The sequence below is a fragment of the Dromiciops gliroides genome, chromosome 2 (assembly GCF_019393635.1).
Source record: "Dromiciops gliroides isolate mDroGli1 chromosome 2, mDroGli1.pri, whole genome shotgun sequence".
Taxonomy (NCBI): Eukaryota; Metazoa; Chordata; class Mammalia; order Microbiotheria; family Microbiotheriidae; genus Dromiciops; species Dromiciops gliroides.
The window spans coordinates 196,645,212-196,670,881 of record NC_057862.1 but is presented as its reverse complement, the minus strand read 5'-3'; the positions used below and the strand labels follow the sequence as shown (position 1 = coordinate 196,670,881).

Sequence of the window (25,670 nt, the reverse complement as noted above, 5' to 3'; positions counted from 1 at the left end):
AAGAAGTCATGACTTGATTAAAGATATCTTTATTGTAGTGGTCTGGAATTGAACTTGTATGCCCATATACAATGATATCAAGGATCCCCCAAATAAATTAAATAGCAGCTCCATTAGAAATATGTATCTAATCTTTGGGGAAAAATCAACAGCATCACTATTATAGTAGACAATTTATCTTAAGCCATACATGAGTAATATGGAAATGTTTAGCATGATTGCACATGTATAACCTATATGATTTGTCTGCCATCTTGCAGAGGAGGGAGAAAAATTTGGAACTCAAAAATCTTACCTAATACTTTTGCCCACAAAATACATATGTACAAATGCATGTGCAAAAACCCTTCAAGAGTAATGAATTACAAATACATGACAAAAAATTCAACTTAACAAGTCAGCAAATATGAAAATTTTATTTTTGGAATGTGTGGATGGATATCTCTCAGCTTGCCCCAAAATGCAGGGAGTCCCTAAAAATGTAGCAGAAGCACTTCCGCACACTGGTTTCAGTAGCCTAGTTTGTGCAGAGATGTTTCTGCTAGATTGATAGAGTGTTTTGGAAGGACTCTTCATTTGGTCATGTTTTTGACAGCCTGCAGCTCTTCAATAGGTTCCCACTTTTGCTTAACCGTGATAAGCTAAAAAACAAAAAACAGATTTCAGAAAGAAGCTCTAAAATAGGAAATTACTTTTTTTACCGAGTATTTATGAAATGCATACTATGTACAAGACTATATTATACTCGGTGCTGGCACACAAATATTTATATAGATATTTTATACATACATCCTGGTTCCAAAAAGAAATCTAGGTGGCATAGTGGATTAAAAAAGCACAAGCCCTGGAGTCACGAGAACCTGAGTTCAAATTTGGCCTCAGACACTAGCCAATTAAAATGGCTTGGGATGTTTGGAAAAACAGAAGGCTGAAGTTCACTGCTTAGGACTTAAAGGCAATTAAGATTTCAATACAGGTTGGGATGGGAAATGCTTCAGAATGAGTTAAATCTTGTTCAGAGGTTTGGGTTTCTAGCTAACTAGAGGTCCTCCACCCTTGTTATGGTGACCAAGTCCAGCATGGCAGAAGTGACTAAGTGACCCAATTACATGGAAAGTCCCAAGATTTTTTTTTTACCTCTGGACCACTCTTGTCCAACATGAGCTGGTGACCATTTTATGATCCTACAGTGAGCAAAAATACTTCTTTCCTTTGCCCAAACCGGGACACTGCTGATATTACCTGTTTGATAAAAAGCCACTGGCTAAAAGCTCTGCCTCAGTCTTATTGTAGGTTGGACCATTTTATTCCCCACAAAGAATTTGATTCATGAAAGCAAGTCACAGGGGAAAAAAAAGTTTTCTGTATATGAGCAATGCTACTGCTATATAATCTCCCCCTGGGCCCCAAGGAAGACAATGATAAAGAAAGGCCTCAAGGCTTCCACAACATTTATAGTAGCCCTTTTTGTATTAGCAAAGAACTGGAAACAAAGTAGATGTCTAAACATTGATAAATGATGAAGATAACTTAGAGAAGTATGGGAGGAGTTATAGGAACTGATGCAAAGTGAAACTAGGAAACAATGACTATGAAGACAATGCCAATAAAAAAATAAAAAACTGAATTATGCAAGAGAACACTGTACAGAGAACATACTATCCACCTCCAAAGAACTGATATTGATGGAACAGACTGAAGCATGCTATTTTTCACTTGCATTTTCTTTTAATCAAGTTTTCTTATACAAAATGACAAATAAGGTAATGTTTTATATAATCACTGTATGTATAACCTATATCAGATTGTTTTTGCTGCCTCAGGGAGGGGGAAAGGGAGGAAGGGAAAGAGGGATAAAAATTAGAATATTAAATAAAAATGTTTATATTTTTAAAAATTATACTAAGCTCAGCCCCAAGGAAGAACTTTAGTACCTTCCACCTTCCTCTGATTTTTTTTTTTGGGAGGCAATTGGAATCAAGTGACTTGCCACACAGCTAGTAAGTGTTAAGTGTCCGAGGCCGGATCTGAACCCAGGTGGATGTGAACCCAGGTACTCCCGACTCCAGGGCCGGTGCTCTACCCACTGCACCACCTAGCTGCCCCTTTCCTCTAATTAAAAAAAAAAATCTTATTTTTAACATTCATTAATACCATACCCATTATACATAAAATCATATAAAACATTTCCATATTAGTCATGCTACCAAAAAAAAGAAAAAAAAAGGTTTTTCTTTCCTAAGACATCACTTTCCCAGTGAAATATGAAAAATGTTTGTAGGAATCTTAATCAAGAAAAGTTAATTTTAAATAGTTTGGTGTTAATGGTCCAAAGCAGAAAGTCATTGTTTGATTCTTTCCTTGGCCACTCCCTGCCCCTCCCCCCTCAAGGAGGCTTCCATAAGAACTCCCCACAAACCATGTTTAACTCTTTCAGAAAAGATCAATAGGAACTTTTAGAATTGCAGAAAGATTCAAGGGATGGAAAGAGATAGAATTTAGAGGAGTGAATAACCAATGGATATGGGGGAAGGGCAATTTGACAATCACTTTTAATTCATTTCCCAAGGCCTTTTTGTTATGGACCCAATACACCCTAAGGATATAAGTCTGGAAAGGGTTTTCATACCAAAGAGCAATTTAGTATTTCTAGAAAAACTGAAGACTTTAAGGAGGGGGGTGGGGAGAGAGAGAGAAGGTGAATATAACCAGAAGTGCCTTTTCTTTTTTTTTTTTTAAATTTAATTTTTGTTGTTGTTGAGGCAATTGGGGTTAAGTGGCTTGTCCAGGGTCACACAGCTGGTAGGTGTCAAGTGTCTGAGGTCGGATTTGAACTCAGGTCCTCCTGAATCCAGGGCCAGTGCTCTATCCACTGTGATACCTAGCTGCCCCATACTTTTCTTAAAAAAAAAAAAAACTTGAAAGGAGGTTCCTTTAAGAGGGATCAGATAGTATACTCTGTAAACAGTAGGGAATGGGGTAGCTTTAAGAACAGACACACAGATTTGGCTTCATGTAAGAAAGAACTTTCTACACTAGTTATACAAAGGATTTCTCAACTCTACAAATCATTTATCCTCGATGGAATATGAATGTTTCCCCCTATGTGATAGTTACAACTATATTGTATTCATTATTATTCGGCACTACATTTATTCTTTTATTCTATTTTGCTTAGAAGTGTTCCCATAGTTTGTCAGGATATTTTATCAGTACCTTTTGAGGCTTGGAAGGATTCACATAATCCCATGGTTCTGGATTGTTCCATCTGTCAACACTAAAAAATTATGAAATTAGACATAACCAAGAATTTAACTGACAAAGTTCCACTTTGGCTAAGTGGGACTCTTTCCCATTGAGAAACATCATGCATTTATGACTTCTGGTCAAGAAGAGCCATTGAAACAATGATTGGTTTAAATTTCAACTCAAACTAAAGATGTATTAGACAATACCTATATAGCTACTTGGCTAAGAACCCTAGACAACTCTTATCCCCCAATACAGAACTATTCTACTGTAGAGCTCAGCAGGGACAAAAATTCCACTTAGTCCCCTATTTGGTAGTTTAAACCAAGCACTAGCCTGGGAGAACACAAGGAAAGGCAACCAGTAAATAAGGGAGAGTATGTTCTAAAGAGGTTATATATAATAGCACCAAATACCAAGCCATTAGCAGCCAATTTAGTGTTATATCAGAAGAAAGATATATGAAACAGCTTAAAAATGCCTTCATTTAAAATTATAATCTTTACTATGTAATTCTCTGTTGCATTTTTAGAAAATCTTAATTTTAGAGATTGAAAAATGAAACCCAAAATCATACCCCATTTGAAAAATCATTTATTGAAAAGTTATAAAAAGTTAATCCAATGAATTTCTCAATGTCAATTTTTTATCCTTCTGAGTTTAAAGATTTTTCCCAGTTCTGACTCCAGAAAGAATGAAGAAAGTTTTTTAGCTATTAAAAATGTGTATAATTCAAAAGTAAGACACTTCCAGCTCTCAAGAACGTCACATTCTCTTGGGGAAGACCGAACACAAAAATTGGGCAACTTTTCTCAATTCAGATAGTAACCTAAAGCCAACCAATAACTTGTCTTCCAATTATGTCCCCGGTTTTACTTACATAACTTCAGGTTTGGAAAGGGAATACATGGACATGTAGGCTGCTCCACACCCAGCAATACTCACAAAAGTGATCAAAGGAATAAGCTAATGGACAAAATATTGTAAAGAAACATCTTTAGATGAGTCTTTAAAAATGTTAAATGAATACAGAATAACAAACTTTCCTTATTGCAATAACGTAAAAAAATGCCAATCAATACTCACTTCTTTCTTTTTCCTCACGAGTTTTAAGACCTCCCAGATGATCATGATTTCGACTTTGGAGGTGGCAAGCAGTCTAGAACAAAAAAGTGCAATTACTGGTTAAACCAGTAGCTGATACCCCCCAATAACTATCCTCGGTATCTCTAGTCCAATGCCGGTAAAATGCAGTCCCTACCCACTACCCACCATCCACCACAAAAACAAAAAGAAAAAAAGCAGAGACAAATGGAACGTCCTAAAGATTTCCAGCTGCGGAGGAAAATGGCTAAAACGACCCAACCTTTCACCAGAAGATAGTGGAGCGACTCGTGCTGAAGCTGAGAACTGGGTCCTGAATCCTGCCTCTAATTATATACTGAAGATTACGCCCCGGAAGGAGGCCGGCCAATGCCCAAGTCACGTAGACATAGGTTGGTCACTTAATTTCATTTCCTAAAGGGCACTCCCCCATTCTCCACCTCCCAAGACGTTCTCTAGGTTTTTGAGTCTGTGGGCTTAATTAGACCGAGTAATGCTTAAGATTTAAGTATTGGAAAGGGGAAAGAAAAACGTAGTCATCGCGCCCCCTGCCGGAAAGCGAATTAATGCCAGGTGAGCCGCATTCGAGCTCCAGGTAAGGATCGCAGGTGTTTCTCCCTCAAGCCCCCTCTCCTCCCCCCTCTTTCCAACTTCAACCCTCCAACCCTCTCCAGTGCTCTCCCGCTCGGAACCTAGGCTTCCGTGCCCTGGCGTTTGGAATGATTTAAGGAGCCCAGGAGACTGTGGTGGGGATGTGAGAATTGTTTTATGTTATTGGACAGCGGGAAAGAGAGAGTGGGAGACTCGTTTAGATAGTGCGCGCTCTTCTTGGTTTGCTTGCGAAGCTGGAGGAATCTGAGGAATCAATCGATTCCTTAAAAAACAAGCCCCAAACCAAGCACTTACTAGGTGCCAGGCACTGGGTTAAGCACTGCGGATACCTCCCAATAACTAAAAATTGCATTTGCCTCAAACATTCTCCTTTACCCTGGCATCCCTACCCCCATCAGCCCAGCTTCCCAGCGCGCCCGCTTGGGGCCAAGGCTTTGGCTTATGGAATGGGTTTAAGGAACCCAGAAGTATATTTTGGACCGCAGGAAAGAGGAAAAGTGACCCGAATGAGTCGCATGTATAGGTGGCCGAAGAGCTGGCTGACCCTTACAGTACCAGTCTCCAACCTTTAAAGTCTTTTACAAAGAGGTCTTGAAATTTTATCGAGTTGAGTTCCAGCACTATCATTTTACACAAACACAGGGAAACTGAGGTACAGAAAGATGGAGTGATTTATCAAAAGTTATTTGCAAAAAAGATCACAGTAGCCAATTATTCTTTGTGTGTGTGTGTGTGTGTGTGTGTGTGTGTGTGAATTGGGGTTAAGTGACTTGCCCAGGGTCACACAGCTAGTAAGTGTTAAATGTCTGAGGCCGGATTTGAACTCAGGTACTCCTGACTCCAGGGCTGGTGCTCTATCCACTGCGCCACCTCGCTGCCCTCTGCCTTTCCTTATAAAACCCTAGTATTTGTCTGCAATGTGGCACCCCCCCCACTCCCCGCCAATACTTCAATTCTTTCCCAAGTCATCTGCCCCTGTACTAGCCAGGACCTCTCCTCTTTTTCCCCATCTTGACCCCTTGGTGAACCAATTAAACTCTGCACTGTCCCTCACCATTGAATCCCTTGTCATTTCACCCATTGCACACTGACATGTTTTAGCCTTGGATCACCCACTATTTACCACCTTCACTCTTATACATGTGCTACTAAACAAATATTGAAAAAAAAATCACACAACCATTCTAATTGGGTCTGCTACAAATCTATGTTACATAACCTCAATTGGGTTCTCACTACTGCTAGGCAATCCTACTATATTTCCCTTATGAATTCACTATCTCCTTTTCCACTAAGGCTCTTCCAAACCTTTTTAAATTTCCCATGGGCCCACCTCTCTCTATATTCTTTTTTTGTGTGTGTGAGGCAATTAGGGTTAAGTGACTTGCCCAGGGTCACACAGCTAGTAAGTGTTAAGTGTCTGAGGCCGGATTTGAACTCAGGTACTCCTGAATCCAGGGCCGGTGCTCTATCCACTGTGCCACCTAGCTGCCCCTCCTCTCTCTATATTCTTAGCTGAGAAACTTGCCTTATACTTTACAGAAAAAATTGAGGCAATTCTCCATGAGCTTCCTCTTCTCTCCTTTTCCTCATCTCCTATTATTCAGATGCCTTCTACCTCTATCTTCTCCTTTACCCTTGTCTCACAAGATTAGGTGGCTATACTCCTTACTAAAGCTAATAACTCTCTACCTGCTCAAGAGATCCCATTCCATCCTGTCTCCACTAACAGATGACCCCCCTCTCTCATTGATATTCTATCACTTATCTATCTATCTATCTATCTGTTTGTTTTGGTGCAGGGCAATGAGGGTTAAGTGACTTGCCCAGGGTCACACAGCTAGTAAGTGTTAAGTGTCTCAGGCCGGATTTGAACTCAGGTATTCCTGACTCCAGGGTCAGTGCTTCATCCACTGCGCCACCTAGCTGCCCCCCCTGTCACTTATTTTCAATCTCTCTAGCTACTGTCTCCTTCCCTAATGCTCACAAACATGCCTGTGTCTCCCCCATCCTGAAAAAAGCTCTTTCTGGATACTTCCATCCCCACTAAATATTGTCTTATATCTCATGTACCCTTTGTGGCCAAACTCCTTGAAAAGACCATCTAAAACAGGTGCCTTCCACTTTTCTCTTTCACTCCTTTCTTCACCCCTTACAATCAGGCTGACCTTATCATGCCATTGAAACCGTACTCTTCAGAGTTACTAATGACCTCTTAGTTGTTAAAACAATAGGGGGCAGCTAGGTGGTGAAGTGGATAAAGTACCGGCCCTGGATTCAGGAGAACCTGAGTTCAAATTTGGCCTCAGACACTTTACACTTACTAGCTGTGTGACCCTGGGCAAATCACTTAACCCTCATTGCCCCGCAAAATAAATAAAATAAATCAAAAAAACAAAAAACAATGTCCTTTTCTCAATTCTCATTCTCCTTAATTTCTTTGTAGCTTTTGATCCTGTTGATTTCCCTTTTCCCCCCTGAGATTCTCTTCTCTCTAGGTTTTTGGGATACCACTCTTTCTTAGTTTTCCTCCTATACCTATCTCTATTTCCTTTGCTGGGTCCTCCTCCTCCTGATCATATTCTCTAACCACCAGTGTCCCTCGGGGTTCTATTCTAGGCCCTCTCCTCTCTCTCTCTCTACTACTTCACATGGTGGTCTCATCAGCTTCCATAGATTTAATTACTATTTTCTATGCTGATGACTCAAATCTACATCTTCTGCCCCAACCTCTTTGTTGACCTCTAATTTCACACCTCCATTTGCCTTTCAGGAATCTCAAACTGAATGCTCAGTAGACATTTTAAATTCATCAAAAAACAAATTAATCTTTCCCCTAAACCTTTATCTTTTCCTGCCTTTTTTACTTCTGTAGAGGGCAACACCATCCTCTCAGGCTCAAAACGTGGGAATCATCCTGGATTCCTCATTATCTCTCACCCTTGATATGCAAGCTGTTGCCAAGTCCTGCTGATTTCATCTTTTTTTTTTTTTAATTTTTTTTTTTTTAGTGAGGTAATTGGGGTTAAGTGACTTGCCCAGGGTCACACAGCTAGTGTTAAGTGTCTGAGGTCAGATTTGAACTCAGGTACTCCTGAATCCAGGGCCGGTGTTCTATCCACTGAGCCACTTAGCTGGCTCTGCAACATCTCTTGAATACACCTCCTTCTCTTCTCTAATAAGGCCACAACTCTGGTTGATACCCTCATCATCTCACCCCTGGACCATTGCAGTAACCTGTTTGTGGGTCTACCTGCCTCAACTGTCTCTCCACCCCAGTCTATCCTCCTTTCAGCTACCAAAGTAAATTTCCTAAACTACAGGTCTGACCATGTTACCCCCCTACTCAATAAACTATATTGACTCCCTATCACCTCCAGGATCAAATACAAAATTCTCTGTTAAGCATTCAAAACCCTTCATAACTTAGCACTCTGTTACCTTTCCAGTCCTCTTCTACCACAACCCCCTCCCCTGGTACTCTTCAATTCAGTGACACTGACTTCCACAAACAAGACTGGAATGCTATCTCTCCTGATCTCTGCCTACTGCCTTCCTAGCTTCTTTTAAGTCAACCAAAATTCCATCTTCTGTAGGAAGCCTTTTCCATTCCCTTGTTATTTATTTATTTTATTAATTTTTTTTTTAGTGAGGCAATTGGGGTTAAGTGACTTGGCCAGAGTCACACAGCTAGTAAGTGTTAAGTGTCTGAGGTCATATTTGAACTCGGGTCCTCCTGACTCCAGGGCCAGTCTCTATCCACTGCACCACCTAGCTGCCCCTCCATTCCCTCTTAATGCTAGTGCCTTCTCTCTGTTAATTTTTTCCTAAAGATTCTCTCTGTATAAAGCTTGTTTACACGTAATTGTTTGCTTGTTGTCTCCCCCCTCCCCATTAGACTGTGAGCCCCTGGAGGTCAGGAACTGTGTTTTTGCTTCTTTTGGCATCGCCAGCTTTTAGCACCATGCCTGACACATAGTAAATGCTTACTAGATGTTTACTGACTGACTGGCTACTTAGAGGTACCCCAGATACTCTCTAAGACTATAAGTTGCAGGGCAGCTAGGTGGCACAGTGGATAAATCACCGGCCCTGGAGTCAGGAGGACCTGAGTTCAAATCTGGTCTCAGATACTTGACACTTACTAGCTGTGTGACCTTGGGCAAGTCACTTAACCCTCATTGCCCAGCCCCTCCCCCCAAAAAAGACTATAAGTTGCCTCTTTATCAGACTTTTATTGCTTTGGAGGTATTTCTATACTTGTAGTTCCATATATAGATGAAATCATAGGTCTACATAAAAAATAATTTAAGAAAAGCCAATTTTTCTTGAGCATGTTAACCCCCACCAAAAAAACCCCAAACCAAAACAAACAACCCATTTTAAAAAATGGTCTGATGGGCACCTTGACTTGACTGGAAGGAACAACACTGAGCTTTATCACCTGAAAACACCGGACAAAATAAACTGAAACAAAATGTGAGGGGGTGGGGGGTTGGGGGAGTGTTCTATTCTTTTCAGGAGTCTCATCTGCTGGTTTTTTGAAGGATCACAAATCTAGAGTTGGAAGGGGTCTCTGAGGCCATCTAATTCAGCCACTCTTGAGGGTAAGTGACTTGTCCAAAGTCATTCAAGTAGTATTGGAGGCAGGGTTTGAATCAGTGTTCTTTCCACTGCACCATGCTGCCTCCTTGGTCTACCTATGCAAAGCCCAGCAGGACTTACTATTTACAGTATCCACCAGTTCCACCTGAGCTGAACAGTCACTAGAATAGTGAATAGTGAGAGCTGAGGAGCCATCACAAATAAATTATATCCTAAAAGCCACATGGGGGGCAGGTAGGTGGCTCAGTAGATAAGGTGCTTCTAGAGTCAGGAAGGTCTGAGTTCAAATCAGACTTCAGACACTAGCTGTATAACCCTGGGCAAGTCACTTAACCCTATTTTATTTCAGTTTCCTCAGCTGTAAAATGAGTTGGAGAAAGAAATAGCAAACTACTCCAGTATCTGCCAAGAAAATCCCAAATTGGGTCACAAAGAATGTAGGGCAAAACCCAATTATTTGTTTGTTTGTTTTTGCAGGGCAATGGGGGTTAAGTGACTTGCCCAAGGTCACACAGATAGTAAGTGTCTGAGGCCGGATTTGAACTCAGGTACTCCTGAATGCAGGGCCAGTGCTTTATCCACTGTGCTACCAAGCTGCCCCCAAAACCCAATTATTTGTGCAGTTTTCTTAGTCCAGTACGTAAAAGGTTATAATTGTCCTCAGTATAGATATACCTACAAACGATGTCCCCTTTACAACTTAGTAGACAGTCTCCAAGAGGTGCTAGGGCTGGAAAATTAATCACTCTGCAGCTGATGTGAGGATGAGGCTCTCTGGCGTTAGTTAAGATTGGTCCTCAGACCACCCAGTCAATCACTGGCCTGTATTTGTAATAGATTTTGGGTAGGGGGATAAAAGGAAATAAGCTTTTATAGAGTTCTACAATGTACCAGGTTCTTATACCAAGCACTTTTTAAAAATCTTTACGAATATTTTCTCATTTGAGCCTCCCAATAATTCAAAGTAGATGCTATTGTTATCCCAATTTTTACAGTTGAGGAAACTGAATCAAATAGAGATTCAATGACTTGCCCCGGGTTACACAGCTAATAAATGTCTGAGTTCAAATTTGAACTCACGTCTTCTTGACTCCAAGCACAGTGCTTTATCCACTATGCCACAAACGTTGGGAAGAAAAATAAAGATGGATGCAAAAGTAGCCCAAAGAAAAACTTTTTTCAAGCTGAATGTTGAAATACATATCAAAAAACACTCAAGAGCCTCTTGAGAATAAGGGAACTCAGATTTTTGTTTTTTACCATATTATTCCACACGGAGAGCAAACCCAATACATCTAACAAAGAGTTTCCTATGCTGAAATCCATGACCTTGGTTTTTTTTTTTGTTTTGTTTTGTTTTTGGTGAGGCAATTGGGGTTAAGTGACTTGCCCAAGGTCACACAGCTAGTAAGTGTTAAGTGTCTGAGGCTGGCTTTGAACTCAGGTCCTCCTGACTCCAGGGCCAGTGCTCTATCCACTGCGCCACCTAGCTGCCCCACATGACCTTGTTTTAAAAAAATTATTTTGATGATTTTTTTCAATAATATTGACTTCCTTTTTTAATTCTATGTAACTTTTAGTAACAATAGCTGGTTGGTTTGCTCTTGTCCTTAATTCTCCAAGAGGACCAAAATGACATCACAATATTGGAGTCAACATACAATGTGTCTGACTGTTGCTGATCGTACCAGCATGAGCTTGGAAAGCTCTACCACAGATTGGACACAATCCATATGAACATTCAGAGTGGAGATGTCTCTAAATTTGTTCATCTCACATTTCTTTTGAGCTACTGCAAATCTGCTTTGATCACAGAGCATAGCACCTTCTTTGATGTGGGCACACCAGGCTGGACATTCCTGTGCCAATATCTCTCCTCTTATGTCTCACAAGGGATTCCAAAGTTCTTCAGAGGGATCTTAAGAGTATCCTTGTATGGCTTCTTCTGACCTCCATGTGAGTGCTCGCAATGAGTGAGTTCTCTGGGAAATTGTCTTTTAGGTAAAGTATGGTTGGCTTTCAAACAATGTGGTCAGCCCATCAGAGTTGTGTTCTCTGCAGCAGAGTCTTAATGCTTGGCAATTCAGCTCAAGAAGGAACCTCAGTGTCTAGTACCTTATTGTGCCAGGTGATCTTCAGAATCTTCCTAAGGCCATTCAAATGGAAGCAAAATAGTTTCCTGGCATGGTGCTGATACACTGTCCAAGTTTCATAGACATACAATAATGAGATCAGCACAAAGTCTCCAAAGACCTTCAGGACAGGCTATGCCATCTCATTCTACGCCTGACTTTGATCCCCCCTCCTATATGCCTGATGCCATGGACATCTCAATTTTATGCATCTGATTAAGCCTGACTCAGTTTCCCCCAAACATACTGCATTAGCTGTCTGCAGAGCCATGAAGTTTGGCAATGCTCATTTCTCTTCCTTCTCTGTTCTTTTATGGTAACCCCATAAGTATCTCAGATTTCATGATGGATACAATGTTGGATTTGGCCTTGACATCTGTTACCAGTTATATTAGATTCTTTAATTTCCCATAATGGCATGAGGATAATTAGGCAGACGATGCAAAAAGTAATGAAATTAAGATAAAAATTATTTTCTTGTAGTGGAAGGGGGGCCCGCTAGGTGGTGCAGTGGATAAAGCACCAGCCCTGGATTCTGGAGTACCTGAGTTCAAATCCAGCCTCAGGGGCAGCTAGGTGGTGTAGTGGATAGAGCACCGGCCCTGGAGTCAGGAGTACCTGAGTTCAAATCCTGCCTCAGACACTTAACACTTACTAGCTGTGTGACCCTGGGCAAGTCACTTAACCCCCAGTTGCCTCACTAAAAAAAAAAAAATCTGGCCTCAGACACTTGACACTTACTAGCTGTGTGACCCTGGGCAAGTCACTTAACCCCCATTGCCCCGCAAAAATAAATTCTTTTCTTAATTGATATCACAAATGTCTTAGCCCTGTATTAAAGAAGGGTATGCCAACATAACTTATGGACTCTCTTGCAAGTAACTTAAGGAGATATTCACTTTTTTTTTTTAGGGGCAATGAGAGTTAAGTGACTTGCCCAGGGTCACACAGCTAGTAAGTGTTAAGTGTCTGAGGCAGGATTTGAACTCAGGTACTCCTGACTCCAGGGCCGGTGCTCTATCCACTGTGCCACCCAGCCGCCCCAGGAGATATTCACTTTTGTTAGAAGTTACTATAATTGAAATTAATCTGACAACTTTTATATTACATCTTCTCAATTTATTCTCCACTGAGGGGTTTACAGTAATATTAAGTTTTTTTAAAAGTTTCAATTTTTGTTTTTATTATATCTATAAAAGATTCTTAATTTCCTTAGACATATGTTTTTTAGAACTCTTATTGTTTGATTTGGTTATTGGCAAAGCTATTTAAAGTTGTGTTATGATCAATTTTGTAGGAAATTTTCCAGTTGAGACTTTCTAGCTGATCATCAACATCCACACCTGAAAGACTTAAACTCTACAACCACACCCGAAACCATGCCCAGAATCCAGAGCCAGAATCCAGAGCTACACCCAGCTGACATCCAAAGAATCACCTGAGAAAAGACTTCCAAAAATGTAAATGGACATTTTCCTGTTTTCCTTTTCCCATTGCATACACTATTTGTAATATTCACCTCCTAAAGGGAACTGCCCCCTTTAGTTTCTTTTATTTGTAATATCCACCTACTAAAGGGGACTGCCCGCTTTGGTTCTTGTCAATGTGTTGCTCAATTTCTTTTCTCTCTTTTCATTCCCTTTACATTGTTAGTCATAAGTATCTGTAATGTTATTGCTTCATTTAAGGAAACTATGTTTCTTATGGAAGCACGGGGGGGGGGGGGCGGGAAATCTGTGAGAAAATAATGGGCTTTGCCAAGGCCCAAAGGCCCCAGATTTATTGGATTGACTGACTTCACTGATTGACATACTTAAAGTTAATTCAATTGATACCACACCTGCCTGGTCCTCAAGAGGGTATTGTTCTCAGAAGCAATGGACTCTGACCTCAACATGGGACCAACCTCAAGTCCAGTGAACTAATGTATTTGGGTGATGCTATCCAATTAGCTTGAAGCAGGGTGGAAGGACTGACTTTCCTTTGGATGTAGGGGGAGCTTCCTCTGGCAGTTCCTGACTCAAACAGGTTGGTGGCAGAAGAATTGAGGATCCTAGGCTAGATAGGATTTTTCTTGGCTTTCTGACCCAGGTGTTTTCTTTTTCCACTAATAAATGCTTAATGCCCCAAACTTGTGCTAAAGCTTCTAATTTATAAGTAAACCCCAGCTAATTTTCCCTACACTTGGGACAAGAATAAGGCAACTGGGACAGCTAGGTGGCACAGTGGATAGAGCACCAGCCCTGGATTCAGGAGGACCTGAGTTAAAGTCCGACCTCAGACACTTAACACTTACAAGCTGTGTGACCCTGGGCAAGTCACTTAACCCCAATTGCCTCACCAAAAAAAAAAAAAAAAGAATAAGGCAACCACACATTAAATTTTAAACATCACACAAGAAAACCCCAAATACATGTATAATCCATATCTGATTGTTTGCTGCCTCAGGGAGAGGGGAGGGAGGGAAAGAGGGAGAAAAATTGGAACCCAGAACTATAAATAAAAAAGGTTGTTTGATTTTTTATTATTTTTTAAATAATAAACAAAAAAACCCCAAATAAGGTCCTGAAAAGTTAGACATGACTGAACACAAGATGACCTCTAAGGTCCCTTCCAGATATAAAACTTATAGCCTATTAAGTACTTCAAGGTTTCCTATTCCTGGGGCAGCTAGGTGGCACAATGGATAGAGCACTGGCTCTGGAGTCGGGAGTACCTGAGTTCAGGTCCAGCCTCAGACATATAACACTTACTGGCTGTGTGACCCTGGGCAAGTCACTTAACCCCAATTGCCTCACTAAAAAAAAAAAAAAAGGTTTCCTATTCCTGATCAAATAGAAGTCCAAGGCTTGAAAACACTCATATTTGGGCCTGCTTATTCAGAGGGAAAATCAAGAAAATTCTAGGGCTATATAAAGCTCCCAAGGAAAAATGTTTATAATGCTGGAAAAGATGTGGAAAAATTGGAAAACTAATGCAAGTTGGTGTTATTGTGAACTGATCTAACCATTCTGAAGAGCAATTTGGAACTATGCTCAAAGGGTTATGGTGTTGTGCATACTCTTTGATATATGTATCCCAAAGAGATCATAAAAAAGGGAAAAGGACCCACATGTACAAAAATATTTATAGCAGCTCTCTTTGTGGAGGCAAAGGATTAGAAATTGAGGGGATGCCCATCAGTGGGTAAATGGCTGAAGAAGTTGTGGTATATGAATATAATGGAATACTATTGTGTTATAAGAAATGATGAGCAGGCAGATTTTAGAAAAACCTGGAAAGACTTAAGTGGAATGATGCTGAGTGAGATGAGCAGAACCAGGAGAATGTTGTACACAGTAACAGCAACATTGTGTGATGATCAGCTGTGATAGACTTGGCTCTTCTCAGCAGTGCAATGATCCAAGACAATTCCAAAGGTTCATGATGGGAAATGCTCTCCACATCCAGAAAAAGAACTGTAGAATCTGAATGCAGATTGAACCATACTATTTTAACTTTTTCTTTTGTTTTTTTCTTTCTTGAGGTTTTTCACTTTTGTTCTGATTCTTCTTTCACAACATGACTAATGTGGAAATAATGTTTAATGTGGTTGTACATATATAACCTATATCAGATTGGCTGCTGTCTAAGGGAGGAGGAGGGAAGGGAGGGAAGGGAGGGAGAAAAAATTAAAACTAGAAATCTTATAAAAGCAAATGTTGAGGGGAACTAGGTGGCAAAGTGGATAAAGCACTAGCCCTGGATTCAGGAGGACCTGAGTTCAAATCCAAGATCAGACACTTGACACTTACTAGGTGTGGGACCCTGGGCAAGTCACTTAACCCTTATTGCCCCCCCCCAAAAAAAATTTAAAAAAAAACCAACAAATGTTGAAAACTATCTCTACATGTAACTGGAAAATAATACAATACTTTTATGATTTAGAAAAAAAAGAATTGAGGTCATAGGAAAAGAAGAATTCAAGGAAATGTGAGAAGAAGGAAATTAGAAGGGTCATCTACATGCATACTGACAACCAGCCATCATAAGACTTGGGGCTAGAAGTCAGACCAAGTCCATTGTTGTTGTTTTTCATCCTTCCTTTTTGAAGAGAACCAGTGACATCAGGAGGAGGAGGATGTCTTGACTTGGAAGTGAATTGGATTTAAGTGAGGCAGAGCTGTGCAGTCATCAGCCTCACTCTCTCCTCCAGTCATCAGAGTCCAGTGGCAAGACATAGGTCAGGATGACTGGCAATGGCTCCTGACCAAATCCATAAGCATATATGAATTGCCCACTATATGAGGAAAGGAAATTAGGTCATCTATATGCATACTGACATAACCACCCATCACAAGACTTGGGACTGGAAGCCAGACCAAGTCCATAAGAATTTATTAGGTGTCGACTATGTGCCAGACACCTGCCAAGCTCTGGAAGTAACTTTGTAAATCATCTAATCTAATTGCCTTATTTAAAACACTTTTCTTCTTTTAAACACTTTTTTTCAATTAACAAAAGTCAATTTTCCTCCTCATTTCCTCCCCCAACTCCCTTTCTTATATTGGAAAAAGAAAAAAGAAACTCGTAACAAATATGCAAAGTCCAGCAAAATAAATTCCAACACTGGCAATGTTCTAAAAGAAACATATCTCATTCTGGACTGAGTCCATCACCTCTCTATGAGAAGATGGGTAGCATGTTGTAAGAACCAGGGCACCACCCCCTGTTGAGAAATCATAAGGTGACCTTTGAGATTTAGAAGGTCAGACTGGTGTCCCAGAAGTTCATGGACCACCTGTAAGTCATGTCAATCAATGGACTTGAATGCTACCACCCAATTATCTTGGAGCTGTCTGTGGGGACTGCCCCTCTTCTGGTTGGACAGGGGGCTTCAGGTGGATTGAGGGGTGATTCAGTCTCTTGGATAGTTAGGGGAAGGTGGCTTTCTCTCTCTCTCTCTCTCTCTCTCTCTTTGCTAACCCCTAATATACTTTAATAAATGTTTAAAAGCCTAAACTGTTGCTGAATTTATAAGTAGACTTAGCTAGTTCTCTCCCCCACACTGGGGGGCAGGTAAGGCAACCACACATTAGATTTTTTTTCATGCATTAGATTGTAAACATCATAATGTTCATCATCAGTCCTCTGGGATCATCTCACTCTTTCATTTTAAAGATAAGGGAACCTGGACCCAGAGAGGCAAAGTGAAACCGAGACCCAGAGAGGTTGTGACTTGCCCAGTGTCACACCTGTGTAAACAGAAGAGCTGGAATCTTTGAGGGAGATGATAGCGGAGAGCGTGTAGAGCCATGATTTGGCTGAGAGGTGTGTGTGTGGGGGTCAAATGCCAGTGTCACAGAGATAAGTGAGAGCACATCAGGTCATTAGATGACAGCATCAAGGATTGAGGGGGGTGACCCTGTTGCCCAAGGAAATGTTATTGAATTATAGTAACAGAACCTAATGCAGAACTATCAAAAGCACTAAATAGTAATGGAGTTGTCTAGGTAGCACAGTGGATAGTGCTGGGCCTCAAGTTGGGAAGACCTGAATTTTAATCCAGCCTCAAATGCTTTGTAGCTAATGATCCTAGACAAGTCACTTAACCTCTGCCTCAGTTCCCTCAACTGTAAAATGAGGATAACAATAGCACCTAACTCTCCTAAGGTTGTTGGAAGGACATAATTTTTATAAAGCATTTGGCATAGTACCTGGAACAATAGTAGAAGTTTAGGGCTTGTTTCCTTCTCCTTCCCTATAATTCCTATACTTCTTTTCCATTTATTCTACTATTCTCTCTTGACCCTTTCTTGCTAAACCTTCACCTACACTCACCTGTTTTCAGGAACTCAGTCTTTTTCAATTTCTCAGTTAATATACCTGGGATTACAAATATAAAAATGTATTTCTGAGTGTATACACACATATGTATACATGTATACGTACACACACATTTATTTATTTGTTTGTTTATTTATATATCCATTTGCTACAGCAGACAGAACACTGGACAGGTAGTCAAGTCTGTCTTTGCCAGACTGGCTGTGTGACCTTGGACAGCAACACAAATAAATGTATTTATACTGTACTTTTACCTATGGGTACACACCTATATGGGGGCAAGTAAATGAGTTTCTAATCTGAGCCTAGGAATCAGGAGTGAAACTAGAAAGGGAGAGGGGCAGAGAGAAGAGGGTAGGATTTGCTTTGTGTGAATCATAAATTTAGGGTCATCCTGCTAATTAATAAATGTTAGTAACCCCTCATGTATGAAAGCAGTAATGTTGGCCATCATAGAAACAAACCAGGGGGCAGCTAGGTGGCGCAGTGCATAAAGCACTGGCCTGGATTCAGGAGGACCTGAGTTCAAATCCAGCCTCAGACACTTGACACTTATCAGCTGTGTGACCCTGGGCAAGTCACTTAACCCCCATTGCCCCACCCCCAAAAACAAAACAAAACAAAAAAACCAGGAGAGTCATTCAAGGTAGTTAAAAGGTTGTTAATGTGTTTGACCCCATGGTTGCTTAGTGATGCAACATTTGTTCACCTAACACTTCCATTTTTATTTTTAAGATAGTTACAGATGTTTCCATTTCAAATTTTGACATGTTTGGGTCACTAGTTTTGTTAAATTGTCATGGAATCTCTGGATAGGAAAAAAAATGAGGTTTTACAAATTGTTGGGTTGAATTGCATTGAAATAAATAATTTCATACAGTTTTATTCAGGTTGAAATATTAAATATACCTCAGAGGAATATAACATGAAAACCAATGGCACAGTGGACGTGTCTCTTTTGACTTTTCATCAGGTGTAACAAAACCCTCCTCTACTTTTCTTGAAACAAACTTGAGATGTTTCTGATTCAGTTTTAAAATGCATAAAAAATTTCCCAAGCCACCCACCAAGGAGTCCATAAGTTATACTCATATACCCTTCCTTAATACAAGGAAATTAAGAAAAGAATTTTCATCTTTGTTTCATCACTTTTTGCATCATCTGCCTAATTATCCTCATGCCATTATGACAAATAAAAGAATCTAATACAACTGATAACAGATGCCATGGCCTAATTCATGACATCTGGGATGATTATGGAGGTTACCATAAAAGAACAAAAGCTGCCAAGCCTCATGGAAGCCAGTGCAATATGTGGAGGGGAAACTGAGTCAGGCTTAATCAGATGCATAGGATTGAGATGTCCATGACATCAGGCATATAGGAGGGGAGGATCAAAGTCAGGTGTAGGAGATGGCATAGCCTGGCCATCCAGAGCTATGTGTAGGAGGGGAGGGGGAATTTAAACCAAGAGAATCCAACCTCAGCTCTTGCTAATGGTGGTTCTCTTGGCTTGTCTCCCCTTTTGTGACAGTTTGATGCCTGCTCTTGTATGTCCTCTCATGGATGGATGGCACCTTGGTTGCTCAAATCTGATAACTCAGAATAAAGGCAATTAATGTCTCAAATGGTAAATTCCCTTAATCCAAACCTCATATGGATTTAACAACTGAGGATAATGATGACAGCAAAAAAAAAATGTGAATTAAGTTTGTAGACTCGGAATTAAACATGCAACAATTTCTAAATATTACCATATTATAATTAGCCAATAAGTTACTAATAATTAGTAACATTAATTAATTCACAATTTCCATCCATCAATAATTTATCAATTAAAACACAGACTTGCAGTGAACAGATATCATATTTTACAAAATATCTCTTAAGTACAGGAATACTTGAAAGTAATTCTATTGAATATGTTCTCATTAGAACAATCATATAAACCTTTAAATATATTTTCAGAAACACCAACTGAGTTCTAACACCCAGAAATCTTCTGGAATCACAATAGGTTTCTGATTTGTATTCAATAATCTGATCTTCCTAAAGCTTTCTTTTTGCTATTACATAAGTGATGAGTTCTACAAACTCAATGAATACCATATTAGAAATTCCTAATTACTATTATCTAGAATTGGGACAATTTCTCCAGGAAGTGTAACAATGAAAGATTCCTAAGCAACACAGAAATATAGAAGGAATCTCATAAAAGAGTTGCAAATCCTATTCTTCTGAAAAGTTGTGTCATAAGTAAAGTAAAACATAAACTCCAACATTAAAACAGAAGTAAACCCTTTGGAGACAGAAAGAAACTTAAATCAACTGTAAAAGGTACATTAAGTTCAGATCCAATAAAACAGAAACAAATTCAAAAAGACTGGAGACCACTCCAAGAAGTAAAAGAACAGGGTTGCTGTGTGAATGTGCAATTACTAAATTTACTTAGACTCTAGAAAGTGCTGTATCAGTAAAATAAGAACTTTTCCTTTAAATAATGGGAACATCTTAACTAGTCTGCATGTGTTTCTATACATGTTCTAATTTCAAATAAGAATCCCAGAAGTAGGTAGACTCATTTCTTATAAGATAATTTGTAAGTTACCAATGATCACTAATACCAAAATAAGTTCAGATCAAAACAGCAAGATCCCTTTCATAGCCCAGTGCAGCAATTTAGATGCTCTAATGAGAAACTTCCACTTTCTCTACTCTTATGTCATATGAGTTATAAGGACACACCAAGTCCAAGAATGAAACTCAAATATTCAAGCTTTTTCCATCAATTATTAAAGTCTCACAAACTACAGTAGCTTGAACACAATCATTATCAATATCAAATTGTCTTTGTAACGAATTAACTCTTAAATAAACTGGGCCTCCTAAATCCCACAAGTGTTAGCTAAACATGCACACATTATATTCTGAAAATACACACACACACATACACACACTGCTCTGCTTTTTCCCCTTTTCCTCTAAGAAACAGCTGAAAATTTGTCCTGATGTTAAAAAGGAACATTCACCAACCCTTCACAAGATACTTTCAAATGACAAATATTCCTCTCTTATTTAATCCTCAAAGCCAGACTCTCCCACTGAAAGGAATTTACACGATTCACAATGGCCTGTACAGTTCTGCTCCAAGGACCTCCAAGTCCCATCACACCCTTTTCCACAAAGAAATCACGAGAAACCTCCACAACTCTATCTCACCCATCAATTCTGAGCCGCCCCCTTGGAGAGACAAGACCAGGTGTGGACACACCCCCGTGGTGCCAGGGGGAGAGATCTTGAGCTGCCCCTTACCCAACCCCCATCACCAGTGGGAGGATGGTCCCTCCATTGTCAGTTTCCCACTCAGGGAGAAAGACATCTCAGGCCCCACGCTCTCTCCTAGCTTTCCTTCCCCCAAATAAACTATTATTTCCCATAACATTTTGCTCTATACACAGGAAATCATTTATATAAACACTCACCTTATGCTAAGCACTTTAAAATCATATGATCCTCACAACCCTGGGAGGTAAGCTTCATCACAGAAAAGTAAACTGGCTAGTAAATTGTTTTTAGGGCAGACTTTAGTTTAAATCAAATCAACCGTGGATTTATAATCACCACCAGAAACCCCTGCAAAACCAAATTTGTCTCCTCCTTTTATCTAAGGACCTCTGCAGCTACACTAGGAACCTATCAGATAATGTAAGGGTTAAAATTCTAGCTATACTATCTAAAATCTAATGAGTGGGTGCCAATAAATTATAAGCTTTATCAAGAGTATTTAAGTGTTTAAGTATTTATTACAGAGCATTAGGATCAGAGAGAAAGGTAAAAATCTAACTATTTCTAAGAGACCCCATCATCTGACCCAGCATGGTGAGGTCAGGAACCAAAAGAGACAGAACCCCTCCGACAGCATCCACTTCCTACTTCATGTCTTCCTCCCAGAAATGGGAGGCTCCTCAAGTTGATTGGCTGGTAGCCTTGATAGACAGTACCCATGAGCAAACATCACTTCCTGACACCAAGGACCTTGACCAGGTGGCTTGCCCTCAGAGGCCTTCTCTTCATAGTGGAGCTTTTCTACAGTAAGTCTCCAGCAGGTGGCATCATGCCAATTGTTACAGTCCCCCCTTTGTTTCATTGGAAAACCTGAATGAGTTTGCTCAATGAGACAGCCAAAAATAACAGAATATAATATCCTATGCTAACTAACAATATGTTAATATCAATATAGAAAAGAGAGAGAAGAAAGTTTTGTCCAGCAGATAACAAGCTTAAAGTTAAAGCATGCTGGCTTTCACAGATGAGCTTTGGCTGCTTTCTCCCCTTTTCCTCCAACATCCACACAGCCTGACTTTTCCCCTCTCACATTTCTCCCACTTGCTCTCTGTGACTTCCTGGCTGTCCACAGATTCTGCAGCCACCCATTTCTTTTGTAACTCTTTTTTTTTTTTTTGTGGGCAACTGGGGTTAAGTGACTTGCCCAGGGTCAAACAGCTAGTGAGTGTTAAGTGTCAGAGGCCAGATTTGAACTAAGGTCCTCCTGAATCCAGGGCCAGTGCTTTATCCACTGTGCCACCTAGCTGCAAGCCAACCCATTTCTAATTGGCTTTCACAGGCTCTCTGAGAATCCATTCTGAATCTTATTCTCTTTTCTTCTCTTGCCTTCCTTTCTAGCACTATCACCTGTCCTACCTTCTCCCTCCACTTGTTAATCTTCCCACATTCAGGCCCTTCACACTGCCTCTTTCTGTCTTTTCCTTTCACTCAAGCTTTCTCTCACATTTTACCTCTCTTCATACCCGCAAATCTCAGGATTCCCATTGCTCCATTTGCTTATCCCTAAATTTCTCTACACACAGTCCTCTTTCACCACATGTTATCTGTCAAGGACTACAACTATGACTCTTCAGGCACCTACCTTAAGCAATTTACCTCTCCACAGATTCTGCAGCCAGCCTTTTCTAACAGGTTTTCTGAGAATCCTTTCCAAACTCCACTCTCCCCAGCATGCACTTCCTCCCTCAATGACCACTGCCCTCCTCCACACAGCTGCATCTCACCCTATCACCCACTTCTTTAGTAAATGTACTTTCCCTCTCCACATCTCTGCCACTAAGCACTTGTTCTCCATTTAGCCATTTCTCTATGATTAGGCTTCCCCCATAGGTCATCTCTCCCTCCACAGAGCACTCGCTCCATTCAATTTCACCTCTCTGACTCCATGCCCTGTCTCTTTTCCTGCCACTTTGCTCCAATATGTCTCCCACTCTCTTCTTCCACTGAGGCACCAAATGGCAAACAGCTGGATTTCCCTTCCTGCTTCTCAGCAGACTCCAGTTAATCACTTCTCCCTACCTCATATCTATCCACACTCTCTCCAGTCAGCTAGCCATGACTTATGCACAGGCTAACTTTCCATGCCTTCTCATTAACACGTTGGAGAGGTAAACTTTCCTACACATTTGAATTAGGTCTCTTGATTTCCATTTTAATCCACCTCTCTTCCATCAACCTTGCTTTTTGCTTTTCATAGATCTCACCTCTCTACCCACTTTGGGCTAACTCTTTTTCAGACACAAATTGCTTTTGCACTACACTTGATTTCACCATGCCTCTCTCCAAATTCACTTCTCCTTTCCTGTGGGCTGCTGGCTATCCACCCCCACTTTGGGTCCAACCTCTTCAGGTCTGCCCACTCTACCTGTTCACCCATATTCATTCACTCCATTCATCAAGCAGTCAAACAAGACTTTTCTTTCTCACACCCTTCCTTTTTCTGCCCTTTCCGTTCCTCTCTGTCCCCCTCACAGAAAACCACTACCATAATCACAGATTCATCCAAATCCTGACAATATGTCCAACACAATGAAAACTGCTGGGCCCCTCTCCTTCACATATATAAAGCATTGCAATAATAAATTTCAACTACCCCTTGACATCCCATAGAACCTCAATTGACAATTTCATTCTAGTACCGATCCACCCAAGAACCATCCACTCCAAGCATCCCACATTTCTCCTTCTGTTCCATTCCACCACAAAGTACAGCTTTCTTTACACCAATTATTTAAAATTCTCTGGACACACACTTTTTTTTTTTTTGGTGAGGCAATTGGGGTTAAGTGACTTTCCCAGGGTCACACAGCTAGTAAGTGTCAGGTGTCTGAGGCTGGATTTGAACTCAGGTTCTCCTGACTCCAGGGCCAGTGCTCTATCCACTGCAACACCTAGCTGCCCCTGGACACACTTTTTAAAAACTTTTCTAAACATTCCTCACCTACAACTCCCCTTGCTGTGCAGCCAGCACCTGAGAGGGAGCAAGGGAGAGTTTAATAAGCAACCTTATAAATCCTTAGCACGTGCACAAATTTAAAAACAACTTTAAAACTTTAACAGTATTCCAATAGTATTTTAGTTTTCCAATCAAACTCAACTACTCCTTGGCTTCCTCCAGAATTCTCAGACCCCAAAACTGCAGGTGAGCATTCAAAGCAGACTGTGTCCCCCTTTTACTTTAGTTTGTATGAATCCCTTCCATTTCTTAACTAGATGGCCAAAATCAAATTCACTAACCCTTTTGAATGATTTCCTTTCTTTTGTCAGTTAAATCTTAATAACTAATGCTATCCAAAGTTTTAAAAATTATTTTGCAAAATGCTTCCTGTCCTTCTCCCCACCACCACCACTTCCTTAATCCAGCCCCAGCACAGGCTTCTAAGCACAAACTTACACATTTTTACAGAGACTTGAACACGTAGCACAATTTCACACATTCACATACATAAGAGACTCAGACACTCTCAGACTTTCTTTCTTAGTCCTTCCCTTCCCCCACAGCAGAAACTGCCACATGGAAAGGGGGGGGCTCTAGAACACATGGCGTCCCCCCCAATTCAAAACTCAGTCATCCCAAAATATTTTATCCCTTCCTTTTCAGCACAAATGGGGTTCAACTCCTTACCCTGACCACCCACTAGGAGGGGCTCATCTCCTAAAGGTTCCTATGAGGCCAACTCAGCTCAGTTCCTTCTAATTCGGGGTTCAGGGACTCTCTATTCCCCTTCTATTCCTTCTATTCCCCCAATCTACAGACCTTAACTGCTTGATGTCATATAGCTGGGGTTTGCCTCAGTTTCCCCAGACTGCCAAAAACACCCCCCAGAAAGAACTCACTCAACAGCCCCTTTCTATCCGTGGGGATCCATGCACATAGACTTACGTGATTTTTTTGAAGATTCCTTCCTCAGGGGCAGCTAGGTGGTGCAGTGGATAAAACACTGACCCTGGATTCAGGAGGGCCTAAGTTCAAATCTGGCCTTGGACACTTGACACTTAACTAGCTGTGTGACCCTGGGCAAGTCACTTAACCCTCATTGCACCACCAAAAAAAAAAAATTCCTTCCTCAGTTCCTAGTTCCTTCCTTATCCCCCCTTTTGTGAACTCACCTAATCCATCTGCATTTGGGATACCTCCAATCACTAGAGTTCCTTCTCTTAACTGGAAACACCAGAGCTCAGGGAGACACTCCTGAATCCATGCGCCACCTAGCTTCCCCGGGATTCACTGTTTAAAACCATGTACTATGAAAGTTATGGAAGGGTTGTGACCTACTAGAGGACATAGGCATACTTTGTTTTATGGAGCTTCACAATTTTCAACAGCATGTGCTCACATCTTATCTGTTATAGTAAGTTATTCTTCTGGGGTCCCATGAATTGTACCCATAAGAGAGACAACTTCATAAATGTGTCCTGATGGCTCACTATCTCCCTCTCCCTCTCCTTGGGTCTCCCTATTCCTTGAGACAATTTTGAAATTGATTTATCAATAACTCTACAGTGAGGCATTTTCATTCTTTTATGAAATTGCTACAGTGATCCCAAACTTCAGCAACTACCACCCTGATCAGTCAGCAGCCATCAACATTAAAGCAAGATCCTCTACCAGATTTGTTCAAAGCTCAGATAATAGCATTTAGCTGTGATTTTTAAATTTTCTTTTTTTTTATTTTTGCAGGGCAATGGGGGTTAAGTGACTTGCCCAGAGTCACACAGCTAGTGTCAAGTGTCTGAGGCCGGATTTGAACTCAGGTACTTCTGAATCCAGGGCTGGTGCTTTATCCACTGCGCCAT

At 40.6% G+C, this 25,670-nt stretch overlaps 1 protein-coding gene across 1 annotated transcript; it reads right to left on the bottom strand.

The window, feature by feature from the left end:
* Nucleotides 1–436: 436 nt before the first annotated feature.
* On the bottom strand, nt 437–4,643 carry C2H15orf48 (chromosome 2 C15orf48 homolog). Its single transcript, XM_043980936.1, has 5 exons — nt 4,616–4,643; nt 4,336–4,408; nt 4,130–4,215; nt 3,217–3,277; nt 437–641 (listed from the first exon to the last, which is right to left on the bottom strand). The coding sequence occupies exons 2-5, from the start codon at nt 4,378–4,380 to the stop codon at nt 573–575; spliced, it is 261 nt and encodes an 86-aa protein (XP_043836871.1). The 5' UTR covers nt 4,381–4,408; nt 4,616–4,643; the 3' UTR covers nt 437–572.
* Nucleotides 4,644–25,670: the final 21,027 nt, after the last annotated feature.